Source organism: Melanotaenia boesemani, chromosome 19 (assembly GCF_017639745.1).
Source record: "Melanotaenia boesemani isolate fMelBoe1 chromosome 19, fMelBoe1.pri, whole genome shotgun sequence".
Classification (NCBI taxonomy): domain Eukaryota; kingdom Metazoa; phylum Chordata; class Actinopteri; order Atheriniformes; family Melanotaeniidae; genus Melanotaenia; species Melanotaenia boesemani.
The window spans coordinates 13,605,090-13,618,223 of NC_055700.1; the positions used below are offsets into that span (position 1 = coordinate 13,605,090).

General features: G+C 37.0%; 1 protein-coding gene across 1 annotated transcript in view; it reads right to left on the reverse strand.

Annotated features, from left to right (window-relative positions):
• The window catches only part of pappaa (pregnancy-associated plasma protein A, pappalysin 1a), a 106,375-nt gene that overhangs the window by 13,776 nt on the left and 79,465 nt on the right, over positions 1-13,134 (reverse strand). The window contains exons 18-21 of the mRNA XM_041970559.1: positions 11,674-11,824; positions 11,390-11,505; positions 8,040-8,111; positions 7,048-7,146 (exon numbers count right to left, since the gene is read on the reverse strand). Coding sequence (XP_041826493.1) covers positions 7,048-7,146; positions 8,040-8,111; positions 11,390-11,505; positions 11,674-11,824 — 438 coding nt within the window. The remainder of the gene's footprint in view (positions 1-7,047; positions 7,147-8,039; positions 8,112-11,389; positions 11,506-11,673; positions 11,825-13,134) is intronic.

Consider the following 13,134-nt stretch of genomic DNA (forward strand, 5'->3'; position numbering starts at 1 on the left):
TAGTGGTGGATATCACAGACCATCAGCAATCATGACACACGCAAGTCACGTACAGGGCATAGTCGTGCCAAACTGAGAGTTGTAAACTTGGGTGAAGGCTTGAGAGGGATCTCAGCTCTTACACAAGACCTGAACTTAGACAGCAAACCATACAGGCGCATTCATAAAACAAAAATTGTCTTGGAGAAGCCAAGTATATCCAAGAAAAAAAATCCCTCCAACTATATGGGGGGCTACAAAAAGGGTCTTGCACAGGGAACCTTCAGAAAGGCATACTGCATACCCCTGCTTCCTCCACCCCCTCCTGCCTCTTCAAATCCAGCCAACAGCTTGCAACTATTAAGGGGAAATCCTGTGGTGACCTTACGTGCAGCCAGTCCTTGCACCTTCAAAGCTCCCGGGGTGGAACAATACACAGCAAGTCACCCAGAACCCCTTAATACACAAATCTTTATCAAAGCAAAAGGCAAGAGCAGTATTTGCTGGGAAATAGAGAGAAAATAAATGTGTAGTGTTGTATTTCTCTTTGTGTTGCCATCTTTTCTCCCCTCCTGGAGTTATTTCCCTATTACTGGGATGATAATTGGAGATAAGGAGGAAAAAGGAAAAAGGGATAATCTGGAAAAAAAAACTTAATAGAAACTGCTTGTTATTAACGGACAAAATTATATTGTATCTCCTGAGTTCTAAAACTTTTTATATTTTATTATACATTCAAATTCAATTGAGCAGTTATTTGAGAGATCTGGAGTTTGATGTTGATGAATAACAGTATGATTCACAATCACAAAACTACAGTTACTGAGTAATATAAATGTTTTCAGTTAAAGGACATGATCAGATGTTTTCATCAAGTTATTTTCTTTGAGTACTAAAGACAGTGGTTTCTGGAGTATTTGAATGAGTTCTTTTCTTTTTGTGTTTTTTTCCCCCCACTTTCAGCTCTTCAGATGGCAATGTGACGATGAAAACATGTTGAAAAAGTAATTTTGTCCTTTTCTTCCTTCTACCGCATCACCAGCAATTACTGAGAAATGTAGATGTAGCAAGTTTTGGCAGAAGAATAATAAATAGGTGTGTATGGTTTTAAGAAAGGGATCATTGTTCTGCTTGTCACAACATACTGAGGACAACGACATGGCCCAAGATTCCCCCTGACTCACCAAACTAGTGCATAGCAACCTGTGAATATTGTGTTTCTGTGGTCTTGTTTTGTGAGTTAGAAAAAGAGACCATAAGAGAAAGAAAGAGAGAATGTGAATAACTGAAAGTTACAATACAGTCAGTTAAAGAAAGGCTGAGTGGTAAAGAAGATATTGGCAACCGTCATAGCTTCTTTGTTACAGAATGACACTCAGTTATTGAAAAACTGGAATAAGAACTTGTTATTAGTGGCAAAGCTCTTGCATCAGCAGTCACACTTTTGTTTTTTAATTAAACAAATTTAGCTACTCTAAATTTCTACGATACATAATGAAATTCACTGTCACTGTGAATGAAGTTATTATACATTTTGAATTCACATACTATTTCTTGGCCCTGTGATGAACTGCTGACCTGCAGGTTAAAGGGTGGCTACTTAGGCTCAGACCCCAAAAAGTTTTCTGAAAAGCCCCAAACAAGCAGAACCGGCGTCCAACAGGCTACTTTAGACAAGTGCATAAAGTAGCCTGCATACAGCTTGATGGGCCTCCCCTAAAGCAGAAGCGCTTCAGCAGCCATACTGCACCTGCCTGAGCTGCATGCATGGAAAGACTGATGTAAACGTGGATATTAGGAGGTTCTTTGGAGAAAAAGTACTGCGACAGAAAGACAACAACACCAGCTGTGATAAAAGGGATGATGATTCAGGTTTGTGAATCTTGTGTGAAAAGTGTTTGACTTGTCTGCTGGTTTGCAAAATGCTAGCTTACTTTCAGTATATATATATATATATATATATATATATATATATAATATTTTGTTGAACAACCCTTTGAGTCAATCACTACAATCCAGTGTTTCTCTGTAACTCTCAGACTTCTGCACCTGCTCATCAGGAATGTGCTCTAATTTAGCTCCGGACAGTTTTGTTTAAATGGGTTTTTTTAAATAATTCTTTTCAACCTAAATTCAAAAGCAATGTCTTATTTCACTTAATGATAATTTAGCTATTTTTTTTTTCATCTTTACTTTTTTTCAGTTTCTGGTTATTTGAGAATTATGAATTTTGCCTTTTCTTTAATGGAAGGACATGAATACATTTGCAGATGACTCTATATATAAAACATGGCTCAAATCCGTCTTAATGTAATGTCTCAGAGTGGATTTGTTTTCACAGTACTGTTTACAACAATGTATTTATTATGTCATCATATTACACTCAACAGGATGAAACTGTAAAGACTGCCCTGACTATACATAACATGAATAGCCTCAGATCATCATTCATGTAGTATATAAATTATGGTGACTGATGTGTGTGTGTGTTTGTTTACTGTTTATTTTTTAATACAGGTCAGGTGCTACCTGTTACAACTGTATCAATGGAATTAAAATTGCAGAACTGGAAATTGGTCATAAAACTTGTACACAAAGATGAGAAACACGAGATGAAATCAGGGTAAGAAAAAAGACAAGAGCAGGAAAAGACAGCAGAGGTGCCAGCTACAATAAGATGCTTTATTGCTGTTGTTGTTATTTTGCTCTATATATTAATTATATAGTCAAATTCAGTAGCCCATTTTTTTTTTATATTTTTTGCTTTTAGTGGAAGTGAGCTGTATTCCCTGGACTACTGATCTGAGGTGACTTTAATCAGCAGCTGACTGTGAGTGATATTGTTTATATTGGTGATGGATGGCATTATTTTTCTTCTTAAAAAGCATATTAATTTATAAGCGTAATCCAGTGCTTTTTGTCTGCTTTAAGGTGGTCAAATTTGAAAGTTGAGTTTCCATATTTAAAAAAAAAAAAAAAAAGTTTTTTTTTTGCACATATCCATCACTCATCTGGGTAAGCCCTGGATTTTCCTCATTTCCTAAATCTGCCTCTGGTCACCTGTCCACAGTGCACCCACCCTCTCTACTAAAGGCTGTTTAAAGAGGTTTCAAGATTTCATCATTTTAAACAAATTCAAGGATCAGAAAATAACTTAATGTAGACACTTTTTCGGTTGACATCAAATAACCTCAGTTATGACACAGACAACAAAATCTGCGTCATACGTGTTCAGGAATAGTTGGACAATCTGGGACAAAATCTTGTGGTCTGGACGAGAACATTGACTTTCCACAAAAGAGGAAAACACTGCCTGTCTTTGTCACCCAGCAAGTGTGTGTGACTCATCAGCTTAGAAGAGAGGGATTGTCGGTAATGAGTTACAGATTCCTCTTGTCATATATTGCGTCTTTTCTTTCTTGTTGTTGTTTTGTTAGGTCTGTTTTTAGAGGCTTTAAGCATCTCCATTCTAGGTTGTCTGCCATGCATATGTTCAGTTTTGGGGAAAATGAGAATCAGGTGCAAACTTCCCTGTTTCTGACATGACTGAGCTGATCAAACAAGTTTGTCGATGACGATAAGCTTTTCCCATGAGAGACAAACAAGTAAACCCAAATGTCTAACTAAAGGAAAGTAACACAACGATAAACACAGAATGAACGCTTCTCAAATGTAATCATTCAAAAAACCAAGTTAGTTTGAACTGCATGAAAAAAGCATTTACAGGGTGTTGGACAAGGAATTAGACAACATGTGTTAGCAAGCAAAAAAAACTACTAACAATAAAAATATATTATGTTAAGGATCTGATTTCCAAGCTGTTCTCATATCTTATCAGCTTAATTCCTTAGCGTTTCCTTTTTGTTTCTCACCCACAGTAACTTTTCCTTGACCCTTCCTCTGGCAGCTGATAAATCAACTTATGGTTGGTTGTTTTGGTGTAATATACTTTATCTTCCTCAGTCATTTCCAGGACATCCTCAAGTGGAAAACACCAGCCGGTTGTTGCTGTTTTCAGATAATGCATACAGCATTATGACTAAAAGTAGAATATGGACAGTCAGCCTGGAATTTCAAAAACCTATGATTCCCTTACTGTGTGATTAAGCAGCAAATAATAGAAATATCAATGTTTGGAATGGTTGGAATAGAGCCATGGCTCATCTAATCTGTCTCTGACGTGCTCAGAGACTTAGTTTAAGTGTATGAACTGATCATTTATGTCCTGTACTTTTTCAACATCCTTGTAACATCTCTAAACACTATTATTCAAGGCATGGTTCCATGAAATTGTGCATTAATAACACACATGTGCCATTGCCATGCATTTAGTCATTACACAACATGCTCTGTCAACAGATGTCATATTAGCCTGTGCTTTTACCCTAATTCTAATTTAATTTAATTTAAACAATCTAAAACACACAGTTAAAAATGACGCATCAGAATGTTGAAATGCCTTTAAAAGACAGGGAAAATTATCCAAAAACTGTGTACAATTTTTGAGTTTTGAGTAAAACCTCTGATTCACATCCTGAAAACTGAAGTCAAAATTTCTCAACATTCTTTGTTTTCAAACATTTCACCATCAGAATCAATCTATTACAAGCAATTGTCTTCTCTCTTTCTTTCTTTCTATTATTTAAGAAAGAAAGCAAAGTTAGAAATGGTCTAAGCTAAAGAGTTATGACCATGTTTGATTAACAGCAGCTGGGAGGCTAAGCCACGGCAGAGGAAGGAGAGTCAAAACAAACTCACTGTTGCTTTCAAGCCAGCAGCATGTAGGCAATGGTACTGTAAAGACCACACTAACAACTAAATTTAATGGATGGAACAAAAAATGTGGAGATTTGTTTACAAGCTGAGGTGCAGGGAAAGTCATGCAGATTGAAACATAGTAGTTGAACCCTCATTTGTGGCTACATGAATGATTTTCTCTTTATATATATATATATATATATATATATATATATATATATATATATATATATATATATATAGATAGATATAGATATAGATATAACAGCAAAATTAAAATGGCATCTGAGGGGTTTCCATGCATGTGGAAGACTGTACCCTGATAGATGAGACAGAAATCCAACTTTTTAGTCATCACGGAAAACAGCGGCGCTGCAAACTGAACACCTCTCCTAACCCAAAAAACACAGTTCCCACTGTGAAGCATGGTGGTGTCAGTATCATGCTGTGGGAATTTTTCTTACTGTCAGTTTTAGGAATACTTTCATAGAAGTGAAACTGAAATGGGAATTTATTTTTTAATATGACAATACCCACTCATGTGGTTTAAAAGGAAACATTTAAGGGTCCTGGAGTAATGAAATAAAAAAGCCCCGATTCAAGATCAACTTAAAAATGCTGACGCAGTTTTGCCTTGAGAGAAAGCTAATTGGCCAGATTTGCTAACAACAGATGTGCTATTTGACATCCCATCAGAAAATGTTCAGATCACACCTGTCTTTGATGTTGGCTTCAGCAAAGTCCTTTTCTCTTACCTAGTTCAACCTCTTATTGCTGATGTATTTTTATAGAGTCGATTCTGTTAGTAAAAGTGCAAGCTCTGGCTGAGTCCCCTGCTATAGATTGGGGTCAGAAGATGTAGAGATGAGATAGCGTCAATCAGCGGCAGCAAAACCACTTCAACAGTGAGGTCACTTCCCAAAGGGTTGCCCCTGAGTTTCTCCTGCCATTGAACTTAGAACAAGATACCACACATTGAACAGTCAAGTTATGAATGAAGTGTCAAAACAAATCATGGAACTCTGGTCCTTATTCTAGGTTATATGTGCTCACATCCAAGTAACAGATTACAGTTAAATATATGGAGAACAGCTGTCAGGCCTCCTCTTGTGGTTAACATACTTGCGGTAGATTTTTCTTCTTTTTTTTTTTTTTTTGGTGAAGATGTTTATTGTAAAACATCTCTCCCTCTAATAAAGCAACATCCCATTTTATTAATGTTATTGCTGTTTAATTTAGTTTATCTTGTGCTGACATGTTTTATAAAATGTGTTAGACAGGAGGAAATAGGCTCTTGACCAAAAATGCTAATTTTGTGAAGAGTAGCTGAAAAACACAGAATGTTTTGGATGAAATTATGTAATTGTAAAATATAATTGTTTATACTTATGCTATGCTATATCTCTTTTACTGTAAGAGTGATGTTTAATTAAGCTATTTGTGTTGAGTCTTGTTCTGTTTTTGTCACTTCTTATAGGCTAGTAAATTGTTTTGTGATATTTATCCTTTAGGTCACTCCATTGTCAGCTTTCATAGAGAACGTTTTAAGTTTGTAACTCCTTCCTGGAAAAAGGCTGTTAGTTATGAAACACATTACAATCTTTTCACCAGGTTAACCACAAAAATGTCCATGACAAACTATTAAAATTTGTCCAGAACCAAATATAATCATTTTACAGTAGAAAATGCCAACACAGACTTTGTGTGTTTTTTTTCCCCCCCCAAAAGAGGAAATGAAGGTGCTCTCCAGTAAGACACACTGACATTAGCAGTGAGATACCCAGACTTCATCTTATCCAGCCAGGCATAGTGATGGATATGTCAGGAGTACAACTCAAGTCCCTTGCCAGATTCACAGGAGCAGATAAGGCCAGAGAAACAGATGCCGAAATGCAGAAACTACAGAACAATTCCAGCCACGACGCTTGCCAGCAGCTAGCTAGAATGAGCTACACAAAGAACCTTTAAAAGAAGAGAACTTTAATAGTATCCCTAACTATAGCTACCATTTTCATAAGTAACCTAATTAAAGGTTTATATTAAAATGATCCCCCAAGGTTTAAGTATACAGCTATACAAAACCATAGAACAAGAAATCACTATTAATAACATCTAAAAACCAAATAAAATCCTCCACTCTCTTGGAGCTAAGATTGGACATGGAAATCAGATTTGATTAAGACCAACCAGTGGCAGCTTTGTTGTTGCTTTCAAAAGTAGGAATCATTTGAAACTGCTATTTATCAGTGTGAATGGATCCAGCTTTATTTCTTTTCCTGAAGCATATGAAGGTAAATGCATGCATCTAACCTTCTTAGTCTTGACAGTGGATTGGCAGCAGTCTCCTCCATCATAGTTACAGAAGGCTCTGTTGTTGGCTGGATCACAGTAGTTGTCTCCCTTGAATGGCTATGCAAGAGAAGGAGAAACAAGCAGTAAAGCAAAATACAATGACCCAAGAAAGAATCATTTCCCCATTGCTTTTTAACGCCTAGAATTTGTACTTCTGGTTTTTTCTTGGCTCTTTTAGGGCCTTTATAAGTCTCAGAATGAATTTGCTGATGAATCTGATACATTAAATTTTCCTCATCCTTCAAAGTCATTTGTTAAGCCCTTAGTCGCCCAGACCCGTAAATCAAAGTGAGGACACCATAAACTATTCAAAGCACAAAATGCTCCTGTAAGGTGATTTATTGGACAGGCCCCGCCCTCGCCACTTGGGTTACCAATCAGGTTATCCAACTGGTCTTAACTGAGCAGATGACATCATTGTTCCATGAAGTAAAGTGGAATTCTCGCATGTCACATTCACAGGTAAATGCTTCAGATTTAGAATACAGTCACACTTATAGATTATTGTAGGAGTTCATAAACAAGTGATCAGATCAGATTGCTAAATGAATGTGTCTGATACATCCATGTATTAACAGGCATCTTTAACTAGCTTGAAAATTCCTAAATGTCTTCTGTTAACAAACACCTGTACACTATACAAAAATATGACTATAAAAGTAACTTCACACTTCACACAGCTGAAAGTATCGTAAAACTTGGAAAAGCATAACGTGACAAGAGATCAGTCTTCACCTATGGTCTGAGCAATTCACTTGTGCACTATCTGCCAATTCACTGTCTGTCTACAGTCATTTAGCCAAGTACTCCTCATAAAACTTTATATTCTCCATTTGACGTATCTAAGGTCAACCAAGGTGGCAGAATTAAGTATATTAGAGCAACATGTAATGGGTGAGACTATTAGTGTACAAGCACACAAGAAAATCTAACTCAAGTCAAGCCCTTACCTCACATCCCTTGATGCAATGGAGCTGTTCAGGGGGTGGATACCATTTCAGTCCCATTGTACAGATTATATTCTGTAAAATACAACAAAATTATTAACAAATATGGCTTCTTTTACAACATATATCCTTTATGTGAATATCTGAAACTCTGCAAGACTACACTACCGTTCAAAAGTTTGGGGTCACTTCCCTATTGAATCCCATGGCAAAGTGACCCCAGACTTTTGAACGGTAGTGTATTTCAGTCCACATAACGCCAGCTGCACACAGACAGACCCCTAAGACAGTGAAACATAGGGGTTATCAAAGCGGCTCATGAGTTGCTCATGGAGGATTTATCTATAAAGCCTTCTTTGATATATGCTGAACTTTTTTCACCTTAGTACAAAGCTGCATGAATTGATTTTGAAAAGATATAACTTGATAGAAATATCCTTGCAGAATGTGTGGAATCCCTTCCTGTTCTCCCACTGTGCTCTACACTGAAATGCAACAAAAGACATTTGCAATCAGGGGAGAAAGTATACACAGAATGTACAAATGCATCCATGTAAGCATGACTCTTAATAGCTTATGTGTACAATGTGTCCATATTTTGTTAGTCATGTATTGATGGAGTTGTATATAAGTCTATCCAGACAGTGGCAAGTTTTGTTTACTGTATACGTGTATCATTAGACATAAATAGTAGTAACCATGATCAAAAGTGCCATCCACAGCAAAGGACAGGTTGACCTCAGGTGGTCCCGTTTTCAGACCCACTTTGTCCCAATATCTCACAAAGTTGACATGCTTTTCTTTTGTTGCTGCAAACTAAGGTATTTTTCATTTCAGTGTTGTCAGCAAATCAATGCAAAAAGAGGGATCAGGGCTTGAAGGTGGAGAGAAAGAACAACATAGCATCTGAGGACAACAGAGAGCTGTGGGAGTAAAGGTTCTGTTGCTGTGATATAGTAGGCCACTGCCTAGCAGAATGCAGGCATGTCTGTGTTGTGGGATACAAAAGCTTGTCCCTATATGGTGGAAGAATAGGCACCTTTTATATTTAAGGTGAAATTTTTTGCAACTCATGTACTTTTATTCTTTCTTTGTTGAGCTCTGCAATGATGATGTCATCCAGAAACTCCTTCTTTTCTCTCCCCCTTCATTTTTGCTCTCTGCTTCTCTTTTTTCTTTCTCTCAGCAAGGCCGTAAATCATGATAATCCATGATTGTGGCCTGGTCTCACCCCTAACTACGTATGGGATCCTCACCCTCCGAAGCCTCCCCGGGGCACTCATACAACATAAAAATAGATCTCTATCTCAGCGCCACCACAGACGAGGTCATGTCATATAGAAAATGACTAATTTTGCAGCAAGCCCGACAGGGTAATTTTGCTGATAAAGGGGGAGGAGGGGGTGCTGGGGGCACAGAACCATCAGCAACAGAGAGACAGGAAAAGTAATAGGAGGAGGTGGAGGTAAAGAAGCAGAGAGGATTCTAAGTGGGTCACACTCAGAACCAAAATACAACTAGTTTAAAGGCAATAAATCAACATCACTTATTAAGATGAGCAATACTAACCTCCAGCTCAGCAGAGCAGAACTAGGAAGTGCATTTGGGGATATAAACTTTCTTTTAGATACTGTACAAATATTCCTATACAAGCATTGTTCTAAAGTTTACTGAGCTTGATAATATTTGGGAAATACATACTCCTGTATAGGGCTGCACAATATATAAAAAAATGACCTTAATTGCAATATTAGCCTTTGCAATAGACATATTGCAACAACTGCCTAAACTGTGATAAATAGTCGTCCCTATTTGCATATTTTAAGGAAGTGACGTGCCGTTGTACCTGCCGACAAGGACTGTGCTGTGATATGGACTGATGACATTAGACAGTGGTCCATAGTTACTGATGTCTAAAACTCTGCTTCTTCTGACAGAAACTGCTTTTGACAATCCACACTGGAATATTAAAACAAATCTTCCTTATAATTTATCAAAAGCTGGTAAAGAAGCATCTTTAAACTTTTGCAACAGCTGTCAATTCTTTAAATTTTATTTATAGCCTTTAGGCTGAAGGACACCATAGTACACGATCCCTTTGTGTTTCTGACCAAATTATTTTATTAAGAAGAGGAATTCTTAAAATCTAGCATTAGCTAAAACAATGCTACCAGCGTTATTATAGCACAAGCTATAAAGTTTAGCAGACATCTGTGCACGAGAGTTTTGCCAGTGGAGCTCGGCACATAGACTATATAAAAAAAAGGCTCCGAAAAACATGATCCACATTTAAAACTCTCACCTCCCCTTCTGAAACACTCATGTTTAAAGCACTATCACACTCTAATTTGTTATAAGCTATTCAACAGTATTGCTTCAAGTTTCAAATTACCATTGGGCACAAATAGTATCGGTTACACAAATCTATAAAAACAGATCATTTTGCATCAATGTGACCCAACCCATATCTCTCTCCCAACATCCACCTTAAAAAACTGCTGACTCAGTGTAGCTCTAAAACAAAAACAAAGTCTGTTGTGGGAAAGAAAAGAAAAAAATACAAAGTGTTCCTTTACTTGGCTGGGGTTTCTCATTTCTTCTTTGCTAGTTACATAACTTGATGTTGTTTATTAAGATCTTTCTCTGACATTGCTAAAAGGTCATTAAACTGACAATAACAACATATTGCACTGAAGTGACATTGAGCATGGTGGTAAAATGGAAAGGGAACAATTAGAGAAGTAGATGGTGTCTTTTGTCTAACTAGTGTCTAATCCTAACACATAATTACTATACACTTGAACACACCTGCTAACCCAATGATAAACTTCACATAAGACTTCAAATGACACCATAGATCAGGGAAAAGCAACTTAGTATAAACAGTGTGTACAGTTCTGTATTTAATGACCACCCTTAATATAACATCTGACCCCTTTGTTTTTACTTTCTGTAAGTTTAAGAAAACAGTACTTTAGCAATAGAGCAGCGGCTATTAAATTTCTTTACATAATTTAATTTAAATGAAAAATTACTTGTGATTGGTCAAAGTGGTAGGTTCATCAAGGTGAATCAGACAATAATGATATGCCACTGATGAATCAGAAGAAACAACACGTTCCTATTCTTCTTGTCAAAGTAGAACACGTCGCTTTAAGGGTTGCCATGCTTCGAAGACAAATATTTATATGGCACTGGAACAGGCACAAGCTGCATTTTTGCATTGGAGGTAATAGAGCCAGGATGTAGGCGCTACATGTGAAATTCCTTACAGGAGAGTCGTGGATCACAGAACTTTGTGAAGCGGGTTTGTCAGAGCTTTGAGGAGGACACAAATACATGTATGAACTTACCTTGACTTTATTTGGGATCCTCCAGTGCTCTTGGAGTACATTTTCCACTGTCATGTTGCTAGGGAGAATCACCACTTCACCGTTACCTTCTCTGCATGTCAGCTCACACTCGTTACCTGAGTGTGTGTATGTGAGACAAAGAGATCAAACAAATGAAAGTATGCACAAACCCCACCCAGACTGAAGATATCTTAAGATCTTCTCCTCTCCAACATCAGTTTTTGCATGAAAGTGTCAATACAAGTGCAGAAGAAGGGTAAAAAAGTGAATTTATGCATACAGACCTATGTTGTGGTCTTGATTTTTGCAGGTGTACTGTAGGCTATGATGGAGATTTTGAGGTAAAGAACACTGGCCTTTGATGTGTGGGCATAGGCGGAATGACCCTGTCCAGTTTCCATCCTTTCTACAGCGGATTACATTGGACCCTGTACCCTGAAAATAACACACATATTGACAGATAAACAATTATACACACACATATCAGCACACAAACACCACCAAGCCAAGGACATTGAGATGGCATCACATTGCATATCTAGAAATACAATCTAATTTTTATCAGGCATCCAACCCACAACGGCTGAGAGGCAGAACAGATTAAAAGGTGTATACATTTCAAAAGTCTGTGGCAGGAGAGCTATTCTGGAAATCAATAGCAATCTAATTATCATGGCGTCAAATTGAGTAGGGCTATGGGAGACAGGGAGAAAAACAAGCGTACTGAGGGCAGTGAGAAGAGTATCTGATAAAAGAGCGTATTTGAAGAAAAATACATTTTCACTGAATTTAGTTGATTTATCATGTTATCGTCAGTAGACCTAATCCAGATCAGCGCTTTTCAAAGAAAATGTTCAATTTTGATTTCAAGAATTTAAAAGGTTATAGCATAGAAGTGGATAGAGATGAGAGCATACTGTAAATAAGAAAAATGTTGAATATGAACCAGAGTTTATTAGGGGAGTAAATTTACACATCCCTTTTGCATATTCAACAAAAGTCGGCAAATAGCTGAGAAAGTATTTTGTCTTCTCTGTAATCTGCTCTGTATCACTGACCAACAAGCACATCTTCTTCAGCTCTGTATTGTGTATTTCAATTTTGATTTTTCTTTTAAACTTTAAATAACCACCACCTTCTATAAAACAAAAAACTGTGTTAGGACTGAAGATACACGTCTGTTGTCTCGTGGTATATCATGGTAACAGGTATTGGCACACTTTTTGAGACATATGACTTGTTTCATTCATTCATTCATTCATTCATATCGTGAGCAAATGCAAATCATGCAAAATGGGACAGTATGAAAAATGAGAGAAAAACAAAGAAACAAGCCAAAAAATGACCTACATTTAATTACTTTTACTTTCATTTCATTGCACTATATAAACCCAAGATCTTTCAAGTTTTGTCATGTTAACTTTTATGAGTTCTTTTTTTAATGTACAGTATTTAGCAATTCAGGCCTGCAGCACATTCAACAGATTCTGTAAGTACTGGCAGAGCCTTCACTCATCAGGTCATTCTCTTTTTTAACCGGCTCCCAGTTGGATTTGAGGAAGCAGCCACCCTCTCTACCTTTAAAATTAGACTATAAACTTCCCTTTTTAATCAAGCTTATACTTAGGACTAGGTTGGGTGACCCTAAAATTAATTTGGATTGTAAAAGAAATTTGTTTTAATTGGATTCTAATTGGACTACAATGAATTGTATTGAAGTGGACTGTGTGTAAAAGTGCCTTGAG